At 40.5% G+C, this 17,401-nt stretch overlaps 1 protein-coding gene across 7 annotated transcripts in view; it reads right to left on the bottom strand.

Annotated features, from left to right (window-relative positions):
* ccdc88ab (coiled-coil domain containing 88Ab) overlaps window positions 1-17,401 on the bottom strand; it is a 58,308-nt gene that overhangs the window by 38,389 nt on the left and 2,518 nt on the right. For all 7 annotated transcript variants that reach the window (XR_002275087.1, XM_020601614.1, XM_020601615.1 and 4 more), the window contains exons 3-4: window positions 11,952-12,060; window positions 962-1,031 (exon numbers count right to left, since the gene is read on the bottom strand). Coding sequence is in view for 6 of the 7 variants with exons in the window: in XM_020601614.1 (XP_020457270.1) it covers window positions 962-1,031; window positions 11,952-12,060 (179 nt within the window). In the remaining variant the exon portion in view is untranslated. The remainder of the gene's footprint in view (window positions 1-961; window positions 1,032-11,951; window positions 12,061-17,401) is intronic.

Raw genomic sequence — 17,401 nt, 5'->3', positions numbered from 1 at the left:
AGCAAACAATTTACTTTGAAAAGCTGATTACATTTAGAGAAAGATGTACACAAAGGCTATGAACCTTTGTGTGGACAATGTTCTCAAAAAAGCAACAACCAATTCAATGGCCTTGTAGTGGTTTTGCAATGGGGGCTATTACATTAATAACTGAGCTATATGGACTGGAACACAAGCATCTTTATCTATACAAAGTTATAATTTCCACAGCCATTACACCATGATCTTAAATGATGACCTGCTACAAATGATCTTCTCTCTTCAGATACCTCACTGACCTCACTGGAATATCAAGTAGCACTTGGAGCTGCATAGATCAAGCTGCTCAGAAATGTTTTCATGGCATTCAAACATTTGAAACTGCACTATTGTTGCTTTTAGGCTGCTCAGATATATCAAGTAGCATGGTTAGGTTCTGCAGGTCAAAGCTTTGATGCAATGGTTAAATGAATTCAACACTTCAGGTAACAGAAATATGGGCTGCAACATCTCTGTGGTAAGCATCAGGAGTTACATAAACAAGACTTTACTCTGGCCAAAGAAAACTGAAAGGAATGAAAAAAGGATTTGCTTGAAACCAGCCAATTACTCTGTCCATTTCCCATCACCTCAACAATAAAATCTGGATTTTCATCATCTTCAGTTGAGTCCCCTTTGTATCTCATAATGGCAGAATTAAAGAAAAGGAATGAAACAGAAAAGTCAAGTGAAACATCAAAGTAATAGATAATTAAAACTGTTCTACTGTCACATTCTAATGAAGTGTCAAAATTACATGCGTCTTTGTGAAGTACATGTATGCTTGCTGCCCATATAATTCAACTAGAAACATGTCTTGGATAAAGTATGACTTTTTGTCTTGCTTATGTTTGAAGACCACTCCAATTATAACTCACACAGAACTGGTCAAGGTATTAGTCTGCGTAATGTTGTGGTACTTTTTCAGTGCACCAACACTTACCAGAGAGAGGGTTTCGGCCCATTACCAGCACGTTTGGTAAAGGCATCATTACCAGCTGTTGGAGACTCTCCTGTCACACAAAGAAACAGAAAGGGAGAACCAACATTTAGTGTTTCAATGCAATAATGAGAATGAAAAAAATACTGTTTACATGACCAACAACAACAAGCCCAAACAACTTGAATAAACTTTTACAGAGTTTTTAGGTGTTGCATTTTGTCACTAGGAGCGAGTTTGGTCAATATGTCAAAAGAAGTAAACACTCTGGGTATGGTTTACATTGACACTGTTGAAATAACTTATTTTATTGGTATAAGTCAAAACTTTTGCCAGTAAGAGCACGTTACAAAAAGATTTCAGCATTTTACAAGTCTAGCTTAATCAGGACTGCAGAGGTTTTCAGTGCATGCCGTCATGCTTTCGACATCAAAGTAAGTACGACATAATGACAAACCTGAGGGCTCTGACACTGGGCTCTGTAATATCATCTCCAAGCAAAGACAGTAACAGTGAATGGACGGCCGGGGGGGTACGTTTTAACAGTGTGAACAAGGTGTACACTTCAAAAGATTATCAAGACGGGGAAGCGATGATGCTTTGCACAAGGCAATATCATGAAAAAAAATCTAAAGTGTGGGAATATTTCAGACAGAGGCCGAATCGAACGGTTATCCGTTCACTCTGTGACAAGGAGATGGCATTCCAGGGCAGCACTTCTGCGACGTCAACCCCATCTGAATGCCTTTTCTCAGTTGTCGGGAACATTGTAAATAAAAAAAGAGCAAGCCTGACTCCAGAGCATGTAGACCTGCTTTCATTTCTCCACTGCAATGCTGTTTGAGCCCTTTCTGACTGACGGTGATATGCATACTTTTATTTAAGATTACCTGCCTATGTTTTGAACTGAGTCAAGTTACTGAAATTGGTAACCCAGGCCCCCAACGTTTTTTTGCACTTTTTATGTTGGACTTAAATAACACATTTAGGTATTCGTTGCAGTGCCAAGCAGAACTGATATTGGACCCATTACCTTTTAGTTATTGGATTTTAAATAATTACAGTTCAGGTGTTCATTCTTTGATGTTGGATGTAAAATTGTCACCTTTCCAGTGTTAATTCTTTGCACTGTTGAGCACTGTTGCACTTTAAAGCACAGATTACCAGTGTTCTTTCCACTGTGCTGGGTTGGAGTATTATTTATGTTGTACTTTTTGTAATTGTTTTTATATTGCATTTAAAATTGCACTTTATTTTCAAACTGAAACTTTTTTTTTTATAGAAAATTCAATAAAAAAGAAAGAAATACTAATGGTTGAAGTCGTTTTACTTTTTTTTTTTAAGTGAAAAATTGTATGCTAATTAGAAACATTAACAGATTAGTTGACTAATCGAAAATTTCATTGATAGATTAGTCGACAGACAAATTAGTCAAATTATGCAGCTCTAGAGTGACAGTGGTGTTTATGCGAGTTAAACTGCTGTCATGGGTTATGCCACAGGGCCCCCTCCATTCACATGTCAATCATGACAACCAAAATGAAACCATAAGCTACAATTTACAACAGTCTGCAGACAGATAAGTACAGCATATGTGCACATGCGCGTGCACACACACACAGTGGGTAAGGATGGGTAGGATTTAATTACTGTTGATGCTTTGGTTTAGTGCAAGTCAAAGCAATGGAAATTATGGGCACTGCAATAGTGCACAAACAAGCTACCAGAAACAGTCACATCTTTAGGAAATATAATTGTATAATCTTTTTTTGTGTTACATGATGTCAAGTACATTTCTCTCATAAGCTCAATGATAGCTACTTTGTCTGGTGATGCATTGCAAAATTGAACATAGAGGCTACGATTCAACAACCATCTGATGAAATATGTGTGTCCTATTATAGCAGTAAACAGAGGCCAGACCACAGTGGCATTGAAAGAACAGCTTGTTTCATGAAGGTGGCCTAACCTGCTACTTGAACTCATCTGACTCGACAGCTCGACTTTTCTGTGCATGTAACTGCTGATGTCACAACAAAGGGACTTACAGTAAGTAAAGGGGTTTGGAGAAATGCCCTCATGCTGTAACCATCTGCCATATACATACTGCATTACCTCATCATGGAGGTGAAGGGAGGCAGGAAATCTGACATCATTTGGTGGTTTTGACTGATTAAAAATAAAGCAGCATCTGTGCTTGTTGTTTCAACAACTAACACGTCATTGTTTCTACACATCAAGAGATGTTCAGTACAGTTGTAAACATAACTTCAGCTTCTGTACATCCTCCTTATCAGAGCTTTCAACGGTTGCCGCTCTTACGCCTGTGGTCATCTAAACCTTTGTTAGCAGTTTTTTGTTTTTTTTTTGTCTCTGTATCAAATTAAAATCGCTGGTTTACAAAAGAAGATGTGATGGGAGGTAACAGATGGTCAGTGCATCACCAACATGTGGCTTCAAACAGACACGCTCTCTACCTTTAAGATTAGACTTAAGACTTTCTTTTTGATAAAGCTTCTAGTTAAGTTGATATCATATTGTTGCTCTATCATTAATAATTGGTGTTTGTGATAATATAGCTGCCTAACTAATTATTAGTAGTATAGTTTCAGTGGTTGGGCAGTTGAGCAAACCCAGCTCTGAGGTGACTGCCACTACAAGCCTTCTTAACCTGAGCAAACACAATGCAGAGAATATGTCCTGCCAAATATCTGCTTATTGTCTGGGTGAGGAGAGGATTCAGAGATGGTTTGTTTTAAGGGTAAGTCAGCTTTTGAAAATGGTGTTGCTTATTGTGGGACTCTCAAGATTTATGACGGCATGGCCTGGCACCCCCTCATCAAATAATGGGTAGCCATCATTTAACTCGTATACTGAGCTTCCATATGAATGCTCTCCCATTCTTTGGCACATTTATTTTGTATTGCTGACTGATTGTATGGAATAGTATTAGATTACTATATAGTGTTACACATGTAAATGGTGTGCGTGTATGCTGTATATGTACTGTGTATACTGTATAGTATTATAATCCTAGTAGGACAATGATGGAGAGTAGAAAGGAACTTAGCAAGTTCCGTCTTCTGATAGTTCATGGCATAATAACAACCTGTTGTGTCCTGATGCTTCTCTCTCTCTCTCTCTTCTATCCACTTATCCCCATCAGTCGAGGCAGAAGGCCGTCCACCAACAGTCTGTCGGAGGTTTCTCCCATTAAAGGGAGTTTCTCCTCCCCACTGTCGCCAAGTGCTTGTTCAAGGGGGATTTGCTGGGTTTTCCTTATAAGAGCGTACGGTCTGGACCCAAATATGTAAAGTGCCCTGAAACAATTGTTGTGAATTGGTGCTATACAAATAAATTGAAATGAACAAACTTAATACTGTAGCATAACAATGATGAATACCATCAGGCAGTTCCGGTCTGAAATGTCACTCATACCTGTCCTCGTCAATGGCAGCATGTGGTTTCTGTGCAAGCACATTTAAAGCTATTCATACCACTCAAACACATAGTAATAACATCTTAACATTTTAGGTCAATCCTGTACTGAGCACAGGTGCAATGATAAAAGGCGTAGCTTCAATGCATGTACCACTTTTAACCCCGACACTTTTGTCACTGTTGTTCCAACCCCAAAATGAGTTATTTTAACTCATTTCCTCTCTTCAGCTGAAGAGGTTTTAAAGGAATGATCTGCATTATGCAGAGTTATGATTCTAGTGCAACATCATGCTTATTCAGTACCACTTTTCCTTCCTTTCTCCACCAAACTGCTCTTGCTAGTCAGGGTTCTTCTGATCTGCCCAGGTGTTACATAGATCATCATGGGCTTTTGTTGCATTTCCACTTACATTAAATCTGTATTCTGTGTCTGACTTTATAATGTTGAAAAGACAGATTGTGGCACTAATGCAAGCCAGATGTGTAACAGAGGTAAAGAGTCTTCAGAGAAGAGTTAATTCACTGTCCCTGCTTTGTCTCTACTACCCAAAGCACACAGAGTGAAGTACAAGACACTGTCTATTTTATGCCCTATGGACAAGATAATTAACATTTAAAAACCACAGGGTCCTGATCATTTATGGAGATGCTGAAAGAGGTTATCAGTGAGTAAGAGCTGCACACTAAGGCACAAGCCCAATCAACTTTATTTGTACCATGTTGATAATTTAGGATAATGCATGTACTCTTAAGACTGCACTTTAAATATGCTGTCAAATGGACTGTATTTTCAATAACATGGTTTGAAGATTAGCACAGGTCAATAACAAAGCTAAAACAGAGTTGCCCAATATCTTGGATTAGCTGACAAATGCTTAGGTTTCATACATAAAACCTGATGGATATGGCAGGAGAGAGACCAGCCACCACACTGAGCAAGTTATGACAGTGTGCTACCAATACTAACAGTTATGCACATGCTAACATAGCTGTCAAACCAAAAGCTTTCATTGTAACTATAACAGAAGAGGTGTTCTTGGCTCAGTCACTATATCACAATCTTCACTATCTAATCCTAACAGATGAGGAATCCTATAATGGAATAGCCAGTGACTTAAAAAAATGCCAATACTCCCAATATAGAGGAAGTGAGTTTTGAAGCAGAAAAAAAATGGAGGGGAAGATGGAGAAAAGAGATGAAAAGGAGGAGGAAATTGAAGACAGTGAGAGCAATGCAGCTTTGATTCCATCACTTCTCACTCCAGGCACGCAGAACTGAGCTGCCGCCTCCTCCTCGACGTCTTTCATTTCCCCCCCATCCCCCTATTCTGACTCCATTGCTCTATTATTGATTCCAGCAGGATTCACAGTTCCTCAACACCGGCTCCTCTTCCAGCCCACAGAGACATTTAGACAGACAAGGTGTCAGATACAGGAGAACTTGTCAAACACAATGGAATTTACTCATGCAATATACAGTGCTTTGTCTGTACAAAGTGTGTGAAAATACAGCGTTGGGCAAGCACCTTTATGTTTATGTGAGCAGAAGGCTCGGCAAATCGGTTAACAACTGATATAATTCAATACCCATTATGATATGCCTCATCATCCTTTCTTTAGAAGATATCTGGCATCCTCAATTCAAACCTAAGCTAAATATATAGTGGCATATTTTAAAGAGAAAATTATGCAGTAGGCAGAGTTCTGAGCTCTCCATCCAACACTATTGCCTTAAGTTGAATGGACATCTTCTGACTGGATTTATGTTCTAGTAGTAGCCTGCTAAACACACACACACACACACACACACACACACACACACGGCACGGGCCATGCTAAGAAAAATGGTGCATTTTCTCTTACAGCAGGCGAGCATGCATGTGTACGAGTCTGTTAAGAGTAAGGCCAGCAGAAAGGTTACAAGGCTGTTTCTGTCTCACAGGAGCCCTGCTTGTTGATCTAGCCCTCCCCAGCACACACCTCCCTGAAACTCCTTCCCATCTATCCACCCAGGCACAAGTTCCGCTACTGGCATAGCTTTAACAGGGGGCTTATTGTACTGCGTGTGTGTGCGCGTGTCCATTCGTGTATGTGCGTACAAATGCTGCCTGCACCCCGAAAGCCTGAATTACACCAATTCTGCAGACATGGAGTGTTACCATAGAAACGAGGAGATTGGTTTATTCTCATGCTAGAGAGTCTGACGCACATACTACAGTACATGTTCACACACTCTCACGCGCACACACACACACACACACAAGCCGTTTCCTGGGTATGGCACTGTGGACTTCTCTACTGCAGAAAAACTGAAGAGATTATGAACTTGAAATGGTTATTACCACCACCAACGGGAAGGAGCACACTTCCTCTTTGTGCAGCACCTAGCCCACCTAGCGCACACACAAAGAAACCATTTTAACACCACTACATCCCCATGAACTGAATCAATGCAAAGAAAGCTTTTCCCGCTGTTCAGTGCTCTATTAGACCAGTAACACCACAAGAGGGTTTGCGCACTGCAGCTGAAGGAGCAAAGCAACATCCCCCAGCAGCTAATGACATGAACGGCTAAGGGCTGTGTTCTGATATTCATTTTCCCCCTTTCTGCTTTAACAGGAAAACAATGGGAGCTTTTTAAATTATATAAACCATGCAAGTTGTTCTACTAAATCACATACATCCTGTAAATGTGCAAATTTCATTGAAAAAGCAGCAACATAAAGCCAAAGCTCTTGTTGAACTACAAATTCATTAAATTTGACCTGACAAAATAATGTTTTTAAAAACTAATCCACAGTTTCTCTTGGCTCAACAGAAAACTCCAGTGTAAAGAAGAGCAGTCGGGGTCTGCTGTGGCCATATGGACAGATTATCTCTTACATGAAGAGGAGGAGGAGGAGGAGGAGGAGGAGGAGGGAACAAGCCATTAGTACCCTGTTTCTTTTGTTCTCTGCTGTTATCTATCAGTTAGAGTGCTTTTTACACTAGAGCCCTGAGGCTCGGTGAGTGGACAGGCTGCATGATCCTGCTGTTTTTCTCAAAGGTGGAGGCAGGTGTGCTGGGAGAAGCCCTCCACACCCCATCACCAAGGCGCTGGCTCACAGTCACTGGAAAAGTTCACACAATCACACACATCATTCTATGCAATTAAAGTCAACGCAATTATTGTACTCAAATAAACCCGATTGCTTCGGTTGATAGTTCTTTCAAGTCTAAGGTTTTACATTTAGTTTAATAACTCTGAAGTAGTAAAGTTGCAGAGCAGCTGTGATAATTGTTTTTGCAGTGACAGTTTAGGGTAAATGTGTTTAATTGCTACAAGCTGAATGTTGCAATAAAAAGCATTTTTTAATCGCAAGGCCTCATGGTTTTTTTTGTCCAAACATGAAAATTTAATTCAACATTTTGTATTATAAAAGGTGAAACTTCAAAATAAATACACTATAAACCTTGTCCAGTTTTTAATTAATTTATTTTGAGTGGTGACTCCTGCAAACACAAGCCACCTGCAGTGTAGAAAACAAATCCTATTTCTAGCGTCCATGTAATACAGCAGCTCAGCTAGCAGCTGGAATAGCTCCCTTTTAGCATATCAGAACCTACTCTACACCATAACTGCCATAAATTCACCTTATTTATCTCACAAGGCACACACCAACACACAAAGTTCTTGCACACATAAGGCATTACAGCATTATTTTGGGTAAGCCAAAGTTTAGTTCCCACTCATGGATGTGATTTGTTCTGGGTGTAAACAGGAACAACACAACATGAAGTTCTGTAAACTTAAAGACCAGTGGGGATGTTCGCATATAAATGTCTCAGAATAAATAAGCAGCCAATTAGAAAGCCAGCAACAATAAGTGCCATTTACTACAATATTTCTCTCAATGTTTGAAATCAGAAAAATTATAATATAAGACTGTGTTCAAAATGAATCGTATCAAAAAAGGCCAGACAGACCAATAACTCACCTCTGAACTGAAATGCATTTCCCTATTCAGCTCCATTGAGATGTTTGCCTGCTGCCTGTGTGACTGCTTAAAACCTAGCCAGTTAACTAGCTGCTACATCATCAACAGGATATTCAGACTAGCTACCATGTGAGTCTGCACAAGAACACATTTAGCTTGTAGCTACAAACGCATGCCCAGTAAACGGATTTGCTCATGACTGATGATGAATGGGGCAGAAAGACAGCAAGACCATGGAAAATTTATTTTCTGCATTTCTGATAATGTCGACAGCATAAACAACCATCTAATGCTAAAGTATGCTGCAGACCGTGTGTGCATCTATGGTTGTGAACGAGTATATTTTATGTCCAGCTGTGTTCCAACTTCAATCTAACCCAGTACAGAGTCATAACAGAGCTCCCAGCTATTACGCCACACCACAAACCAAGTCAGTGGCAAAGAGACGACAGCACTGCTTTTATTTCCAATAGTAAAAGTTTTTTGTGTGGATGTAGGAATGAAAAAAGTTACTTTTAACTACAAATTAATACAGATCATTTGCAGTAAATTACTCCAACATTGAATAGCATCTACTAGAGGTTACGGATTTTTATAAAAACATCTAGCAACCAAAGCAATCATTTTGTTGTTTGAATAAAAGGCATCCCTCTTTCCATCAATTTGAATGAGTCGTTCTGACACTGAATTGCACCAGATACTGTCAGAGCCTGATTTGCATACAACAGGAAAAGGAGATTCACTTAACACACTAGTAAGAGCACAAAAGTTTAACCCAGTTTCCTGGCGCTTCAAATTACACTCCTCCTAGAAATGCCAAACCAAGGTCTGTAAATTAAAAAGAGCCCCAGCATATGTTTGGACTGAACACCAGAGACAGGAAACCTTCAGTGGAGTCCGCACCGTGCTGTATGGAAATGACAGGGTAACAGAAAAGTTAGGCCTCTTTGAAAGCAGAAATGTGATCACTTCAGGCCTGGAAATTTTCCCTCACTAAACAGTCAGAAAATATGTCCAGGCAATCATACCTGCCTTGGTGCAACATAAAAATGCACAATACATTCACATGGTCAAGCACACACACACACACATTAGTAGCTGTTTAGCCTTGATCTGTTCACCATATTCTCATATCAAAGTGTGAAGTTTGTCTAGACACTGACTTCCTCCTACACAATCTTCTGTCACAGAACAGTAACACTTTGAACACAGGCAGATTGATTTTGCACAAAATCAATCTGCGCATTTCCCATGTGGAAAACGACACACTCAAACACACACATGCTGTTAGGATTACATCTCATACAGAAACAACGGTACACTAAGAGGAAGCGGAAAAAAACTAGTCCTGTTAAGGGATGGACGAGGAGATGGACAAAGGAAAACCCCAGAGGAAACAAGATACCTATGCACCAGTGCGCTGGCATTTGACTTTGAGTTACACATATATTTTAAGAGTATGATTCCAGCTCATGTTGCTGAATTAACTTTAGGCTTTTATTCTTGTGCTCCAATAAAGTAAAACAAACTGACGCAGTGAAAAATGATTTTGATAAGATTGCTGGGAAAACTGAATTAAGGGTCTTATGTGAGAGTGACTTATTCAATCACAGAAAGCAACCAACCATACACGGTTTTGACTCACTCCACGTCTTCTTACAAAGTGCTGAGAAGGACATTAAATTGAAAATCCTGCTAAGTCCATTAGTCTAGGGCCTAATAATTCTGTATTCATCCATACAGCTCTTGAAATGTGAAACCAGTAAGCAACAAAACAACCACAGGAAAAGGAGACCCATGATTCAATTTAATACATTGTCAATACTGTCTGAAATCTGCTGACCACAAGCAAAACGTCCAGATTAAAAACAGGAAATTGCACGGATGTTTGCAATGTACACAACCTTTCAAATAGAACACACCACTGAACATCCTTAACCCTTCCCGTCACCTCATCATTTGTCAGCTCTGCTGGTCAGTACTTGAGAGACAGGCGACAGGAATCACGATGGTGAGTCGTCGTCATGATTTAAACACCCCCATCCATCCCTGCTCCACAGCAGTGCCAGTGACACCCACAATCTTGTAGACATCATCCAATGGCAATTCAAAAGACACTGCCCATCTTTAATACTTCACCCTCAGCAGCCACTGACAGATATTTCTGTTTGAGGTGGCCTAGTGGAGCTTTTGTAGGCTTATAACACCAATGTCTACACAATAGGCTGATTGATCACACTGGAATTATTAACAGGAAACCAGAGCTGACAACACTATTAACCAATCAGTGTCACTATTTACTTGACTTCAAAATATTAAAAACTGCTGATTTTTTTTTTCTTAAATCCAAGTACAAAAAACAACAGCCTTAACTATTCAGGTTTATTCTAACACTATCAGGTTACAGAGATGGTGTAGATCTAGCTAAACGTTCTAACTGTTTTGCCATTTAATATTTGTGTATTCGAATGCAGCCATTTCTGTGACGAGTAAATGTGTTTGCACAGCCATAGCCCCTGAGGATATGGGTCACTGTCCTAAGTCTGAAGTGTGGGAAATCTGTGTCTGTCAGTGCAATAGCTTGGTCATAATAACATTCCTGAACTCACTCTACTGTCACAACAGCATGCAGGGTCATGCTCAGTTCCTGGTTATCACAAACATAGCTGAGACCGTGCTGTAGAAATACAGTGAATCATATTCTCTCTGGACACTTTGTCTGCTAAGCTCTCAGGTTTCACAACTGGCATAGCTGTTACACACAGTAAGGAAATAACACTGTGCATTTAAAAAATACTGTTTGACAGCAGGCTGAAGAAGTAAACATTTAAAGCAAAAGAGGTAGACAACTGTAACAGCAGCTTGTCATTCGATTGCGTCTGCCCTTGATATAGACTGCAAGCTCTTGTCTAGGGACTTTAGCAAAGGCAAATCAACTGTGTAGTGTGTTGCATAGTGTAAATTTGACTGACTGGTCAGGAGATGGTCGGTAATCATTCATCAGCTTTTATGGTCTTAAACTTATATAGCGGTTTTCTATGCAATGAAGCACACTCAAAGCACTTTACACTATTTTCCATTCACACACAGACGGCACAGCCACAGGGTGAACTTGGGGTTCAGTGTCTTGCCCAAGGACACTTCAAAACATGAACTAGAGAAGCTGGGATTTGAACTACCAACAGTCCAGTTAAGAAACAACCTGCTCCTGAGCCACAGCTGCCTATTTAGTGCTTTTCACTTCACCAAAAAACACTGAATACATTAACACGCTGCATTTTCTCTGTAGCCCATTATATTAAAAGGAAGTGTGCAAGTGAAAGCTGTGTTGTCGGATTATATTTAACTGAACCCTGAGGGGTCAAAACCCACCATCTGAACGCAGACCACCCCAGCTCAGGCATTAGAGGACATGGAGACATTGTGTACAGCTTTAAATAAAATTTAGGTTTAGCCATACCAGATTGTCCATTTTCTTTTAAATAACAGTAAAAAAATATCTCCTGACCTTCACCTCAGCTGTTGAGGTGAAGCTGCATTGGCTTTATGGCTTGTTCATCAGAAGTCAGTCTTACCTGATAGTAAGCTTTAATCTGCCTGATGAGAATAGAAAGGTTCTGAATGCGGAGCGTGGGATCATTGTTCACCTTCTTGTTGGTCCTCTGCACCGTGGCCTTAGGATTTCTGCAAGAAAAAAATGGCATACTGTCATTTCATCCTTGTCTGCAGCAAAAAAAACATCAGTTGAAGATTTTATAGTTACATTTTCTAAGCGTGCGAGTCAGTGGCTAGTTTGAAGCATCTCCATTTCAGTTTGACACCAGATTTCTTTATGTAAACACAAGAGGTGTGTGTTTGACTAAAAAACATTAACAGCATAGTTAACCCGGACCCTTATTTCTATAGGTCCAGCACCATATCTATGTTGATGAAACCACAGACACATTAAAAGACAGAACTAAATAAAAAAAAAACTGCTCATTAACTCCAGTGGCACCACTGTTCAGGCAGGTCAATAATTCTCCGACCTCTAACCATGATGCCCATTTCCTCTTCTGAGTTAAGGACACATGGTATCTTCTTAGTGCTTGAAGAACAAATGCTGCAAGTTTATCTGACTGTGTTGCCCAAGAGGCTTTAAGAGGAGCATGCATGACAACTGATGATATCACAGGCGTCAACATGTTTTAGTTGGTCTCAGACATTCCAAACACCGACACAGTACCACCTCCCCAGCCGCCGTTAACTAAAACAACTCACTATCATTTGCATATCTCTCGAAATTATCTTTAGAATATTATCCCTTAATATTAAACAGTGTGAACATCATTACATCCAAAAAACAAATCTGCAAATTAAACGCAGCAAAATTGACAATACTTAAAGGATTACTCAATCACAGATCAGGATAAACATCATATCTGTTTTAAATATTTTTACAGAACTGAAATGATTTCATTGTTCATACAGGCATTCAGAAATAGTAAAATCAAATCAACAATGTCATTTGTTCAGACATACTGGGAGCAGCACGTTTGGACACAAACCAACGCCCCAGAGCCAAAGGGGGGGGGGGGGGGAATCATAAAATCCCACCGACCCTGCCTCACTAAAAAAATATCACAGATGAAGGATCTTCATTACAAAGAACATTTTAACATCTCACATAATACATTCATGACAAAACCTGCCGTCAGGTGTTTGTTGGGACACTGCTTTAGTAGCTTAACCCTAAAATCCAATTTTTAATTAAGAACAGGTATTATGTTACACAGAGGGCAGATTTTCAGGCTTCAAATGAAACATCCTGTCTCGAGTCAACTGGCTGCAGTGCAGATGTGTTAATTAGTTTTCCGATCAGTCTCCACCCTGATACACACACAAACAAATATCATGCTGATCAGAAGGACACAGGGATCATTTTAATAGTGGTCTAAATGAACATTCATGTGACATCCCCATTTCCCTCCCTCCACAGACACAGAGCCCCTTTCGAGGTCCATAGTAGGGGGTCTATTTAACCCATTAATTAAAAAGCGCAGGCTGTAATCCTATCAGAGCGAGGGGTGTGGTGGGGTGAATGAGGTTTATGTATGCGAGAAAGAAAGAGGAAAAACAGCAAGGAAAGGGCTGACTATTCAGATGTTCCATCACTATCAGAGTCAGCAGAGAACATGGCAGCCACAACAGGACTGTGACAATGCCGCACAATCTATCCCTTGCTTCTTTGGCTCCATCGTTTATGCCACACATACAAGCACGACAGGCCGACCACCCTGTGGATGTGTATGAGAGCAAATACAGGGATTTAGAAGAGTAACGGGGGCAAAAATCCAATTATTGCCACCCCCTCTGTTCCTGCTGGTACAGCAATCCTAAGACACTAAACAGACAAACAGATTAGGTATACACAGGCAGAAAGGCAGCTACATAGCCAAGAAGGCAGACAACTAGGCAGTAAGCCAGCCAGACAGCCAGTCAGTAAGCCATACTATCAGTGCTGTCAATAGGCACAACAGCCTTATGTAGAGTCTGGGGCCACTGGGCACGCTCCTTGTCTCCCGGTTTTGATTGGCTGGGTAGTTTAGGGAGCAGTGTTAACCTATATATGACAGGCTTCATTACAGTCAGCATGGGCAGCCAGGAACATGCCCACAGACACACACACACACACACACACACACACACAGAGAGCAGACAAAATGCACACACACAAAGAGAAAATGCAGCAGGGGAGTCTGTGTTTGTGCATCTGTGTGTGAGAAAGACACACACCAACAGGAAGCCAAACAACTACAGTAATTAGCCATTATTAGCAGCCATACTAAAGTTAACAGTTCACTTAAAGATAATTTGGTGGGTGCCTGTCAGTCACCTCCATATTGGCACCAAAACACATTTAAACATCAAATCAAAAATGCCAACATTTTAACCAGTACGTCTTAACACACCTTAGTATGTACAGCTAACTCAATTACCCAGATCAAAGTCATACTTCAAAACCATTTTCAGGCCTTGCAGGAACAGAGCCAACCATATATTAGATTTTCTCATCCCCTACCTTTTGGACCTGCAGTACACAGAGACAGCTGAGGATATGACCATAGGGTGATGAGAAAACATACCAGTTTAACAGACATGTTTCTTTCCTGTCTTTCTGTTTCCACAGTGCCCTTTCCATTCCTCTCTGTTGCTTTTGTATCCATAGAAGCTACAGCTAAACTCATTCCTGCCCAACTGGATTTAATTAGATGGCTTACTTTGTACTGGACTACAAACACTCCAGACCATTGAAACAAAATTCATCATCTTAAATAAGAGGCAAACCTGTCAGAGGTAAATATAGCAGGATATACAGTTCTGTCAGTACACCAAACATAGGCGTGCCATAACCGACTACTCTGCTGCTCCCAGTTCCTCTTTATAATGGAAATGTAATCGGTCACTGATTAATTAAACTTTTCTGCTAATTCTCAACGCTAAGCTGCTGCTAAACTCTACACTTCTTGCAGATGTTTCACAGCAAACATCTTTGAGAGAACAGAAAGAATTTGGTCCCCTCTGCCACTTAGAGGTCTGTAAGGAGGAAGTGTTATACTTAAAAGTCAAACAGTGGAATCAGAAAAGAAACAAGGAGGAGGTCGAACAGTCAAACTGATTAAATATTATCAGCTATAAAGCAGGGACAACTGAAAATAAACTCCATCTCAAATAAAGGTCTGGTTCTCTCTTAAGTTGAGGTCAACTTAACTTTTTTTTTTTTTTTTAGAATTGACAGTATCTCACTGACATGTTTAAATGGTACTGTCTATGCCATTTGCTGACACATACTGAATATGGCACAGCCCAAACATTCCAACCAGTCTTGAGAAAGCATTGGCTTACATGTCAACTGGGCTTTGAACTACTAGATCTGAGAAACCAAGAACAAACCTGGTTCTAAAATCCTAAACTGGTCCCTGTGCCCCACATTAACATGGCCTTGTCAAAGTTTTGTCCTCATAATCACAGGTGCCATTTCCTGTCTGATTAGATTTGCATCCTTCTGCTAGACAGACATGGGGAGAATGGTGTGGCAGATCCTTATTTGAGCTGCCTTTCTGATTCTACACTGTGCGAAAAGCAATGGACACCTACAGTCCAGGCAGCAGCAGTGGGGGAACTAAACAGATTGACACCCCAAAACCAGATCTGCAGCTTCCTTTTTCCAATCCAGCTGGAATCCCAACTATGTCTTGCTTTAACCAGCTCTAGAGAAAGTCAACAAAGGGTTTAACGTGCTACTCAAAAGGAGCAGCATGGATGAGGGAGATAGGGTAGGAGAGATGAGGCACAGACAGAACAGAGATGCAGATAGAAGAAACAGCAGGGACAGGAGAAGTAAACAAGAACAAGAGGTAGCAGTACATGAGACATGATAAAAAAAAGTGCATCTACTTCCTTTTAAATGAAAAACAAGATGAGAAAAATGAGAATAAGGCACATCACATGAATAGGGTAAAAAAAAAAAAAAAGGAAGCCAGCTAATAAAGAAATCCTGTAAAAAAACAATGTGTCTATTGTCAAACATAGTCAAGGCTCATTAAAATTAAACATTTTGGGACTAATTTTCAGGGTTAGTTACACATCTATGCAAGAAAGTTCTTAAAAACCAAAACGACAACACAACCCACTGTGCAATAAACATAGGACACATCAAATCCATTTACTGTTAAATCATTCACGCAACACTTTCCTGACAGCCCAAAGAGGAAAGACTGACAGAATAGGCCAATGACCCAGCACAGGCCTGCAGAACTGGCAGGAAAGCAGAGAACTCAAGCGGACAGTTGTCACTCTGACGAAAATATAATTGCCCCCCTCTTGCTGAGTGATAAAAGTAATTTGTTTGACAGCTCTGTGAAGGCAGTCTAATTGTCTAGGTAATTTCACAAGAGGTTTTGGGGGGGCTGGTGCCATCTGGGTGTCAGTAAACCCCAAGATAATCCTGGGGTCTCGGCTCCTCTGAGCGCTCTCATGCTGTCCTGACAACTGCTACTAGCCTGCCTGCCATGTCTATTGCTTAATGCCTGGTGGAGATATTCAAACAGCAACACTATAGCTTATACTACAACAGCTGACATCACCAGTACAAATATTACCAGCTCCAACTGATTCATCCAAAGTACTACAAGTGTGAGCTGATGAGAAATATTGAGGTTTAGGTAAAATAATAACACTAGAGTTTAATATCTTTGGAGTTTAATTCTGCACTCTGCAGAGAATATTTCTGAACTACAGTGTTATCAGTGGTAAATTTGTTTTTTCCCCCCCATTGTGAACAGCAGCTACAGGCTGGTGGCGAACTCCAGCAGACCCGTTTTAGCACGGCTGGATCAACTGCATGCAGTGCAATTGCAACCAACACTCACTACAGAATATTTCAGCATGCTTGTGGGAGCCTAAGAACTGGAACAAATAGAATCCATGTTAATTTTTTCACCTTGTGATACAGTGTATTTTAGTCAGCTCAGCCTGCTCATGGTAAACACACAGTCCTGCTAAAGTGGAAGAGGCAGACAAAGAGCAGTCTGAACAGCATAACATCTGACCAGCACTGTAGGACATCTGTGTGGGAGGGTGGCTGGGGCAGACAACTACCAACAGCTGCCTCAGTCCAAAACCAAACACACAGGGGAAAAAAAACATCCACAGATACACATACTCCCACACAAACAAAAAAGCCCTGCAGAAAAGTACACACAACCATAAATACACAGAGCTGCCTGTGAATGGCAATCCCCAACATCCTGTCGCGCAATCACTAAACTACTAACAGTTCATTTCAGCCCAGTGCTGGCTGTTCACTACAGGAGCCTTCAACCAGCCATAGAAAATGCCAGTCCAGTTTTTTTCCATTTGTTTGCAGAGATAAAACCTATTTTGTACCTGGTCAAACATTTTGACTTTAATATGGAGACCTGAGGAGTCGTCATGTGTCCTGGCGAACCAGGGCTTGAATTTGTCTTTCATATGTCACCCTTTC

This window comes from Monopterus albus, unplaced genomic scaffold (genome assembly GCF_001952655.1).
Source record: "Monopterus albus unplaced genomic scaffold, M_albus_1.0 scaffold52.1, whole genome shotgun sequence".
Lineage (NCBI taxonomy): Eukaryota > Metazoa > Chordata > Actinopteri > Synbranchiformes > Synbranchidae > Monopterus > Monopterus albus.
Note: the sequence above shows the minus strand (reverse complement) of the source record. Positions and strands in the feature narration are given on the sequence as shown.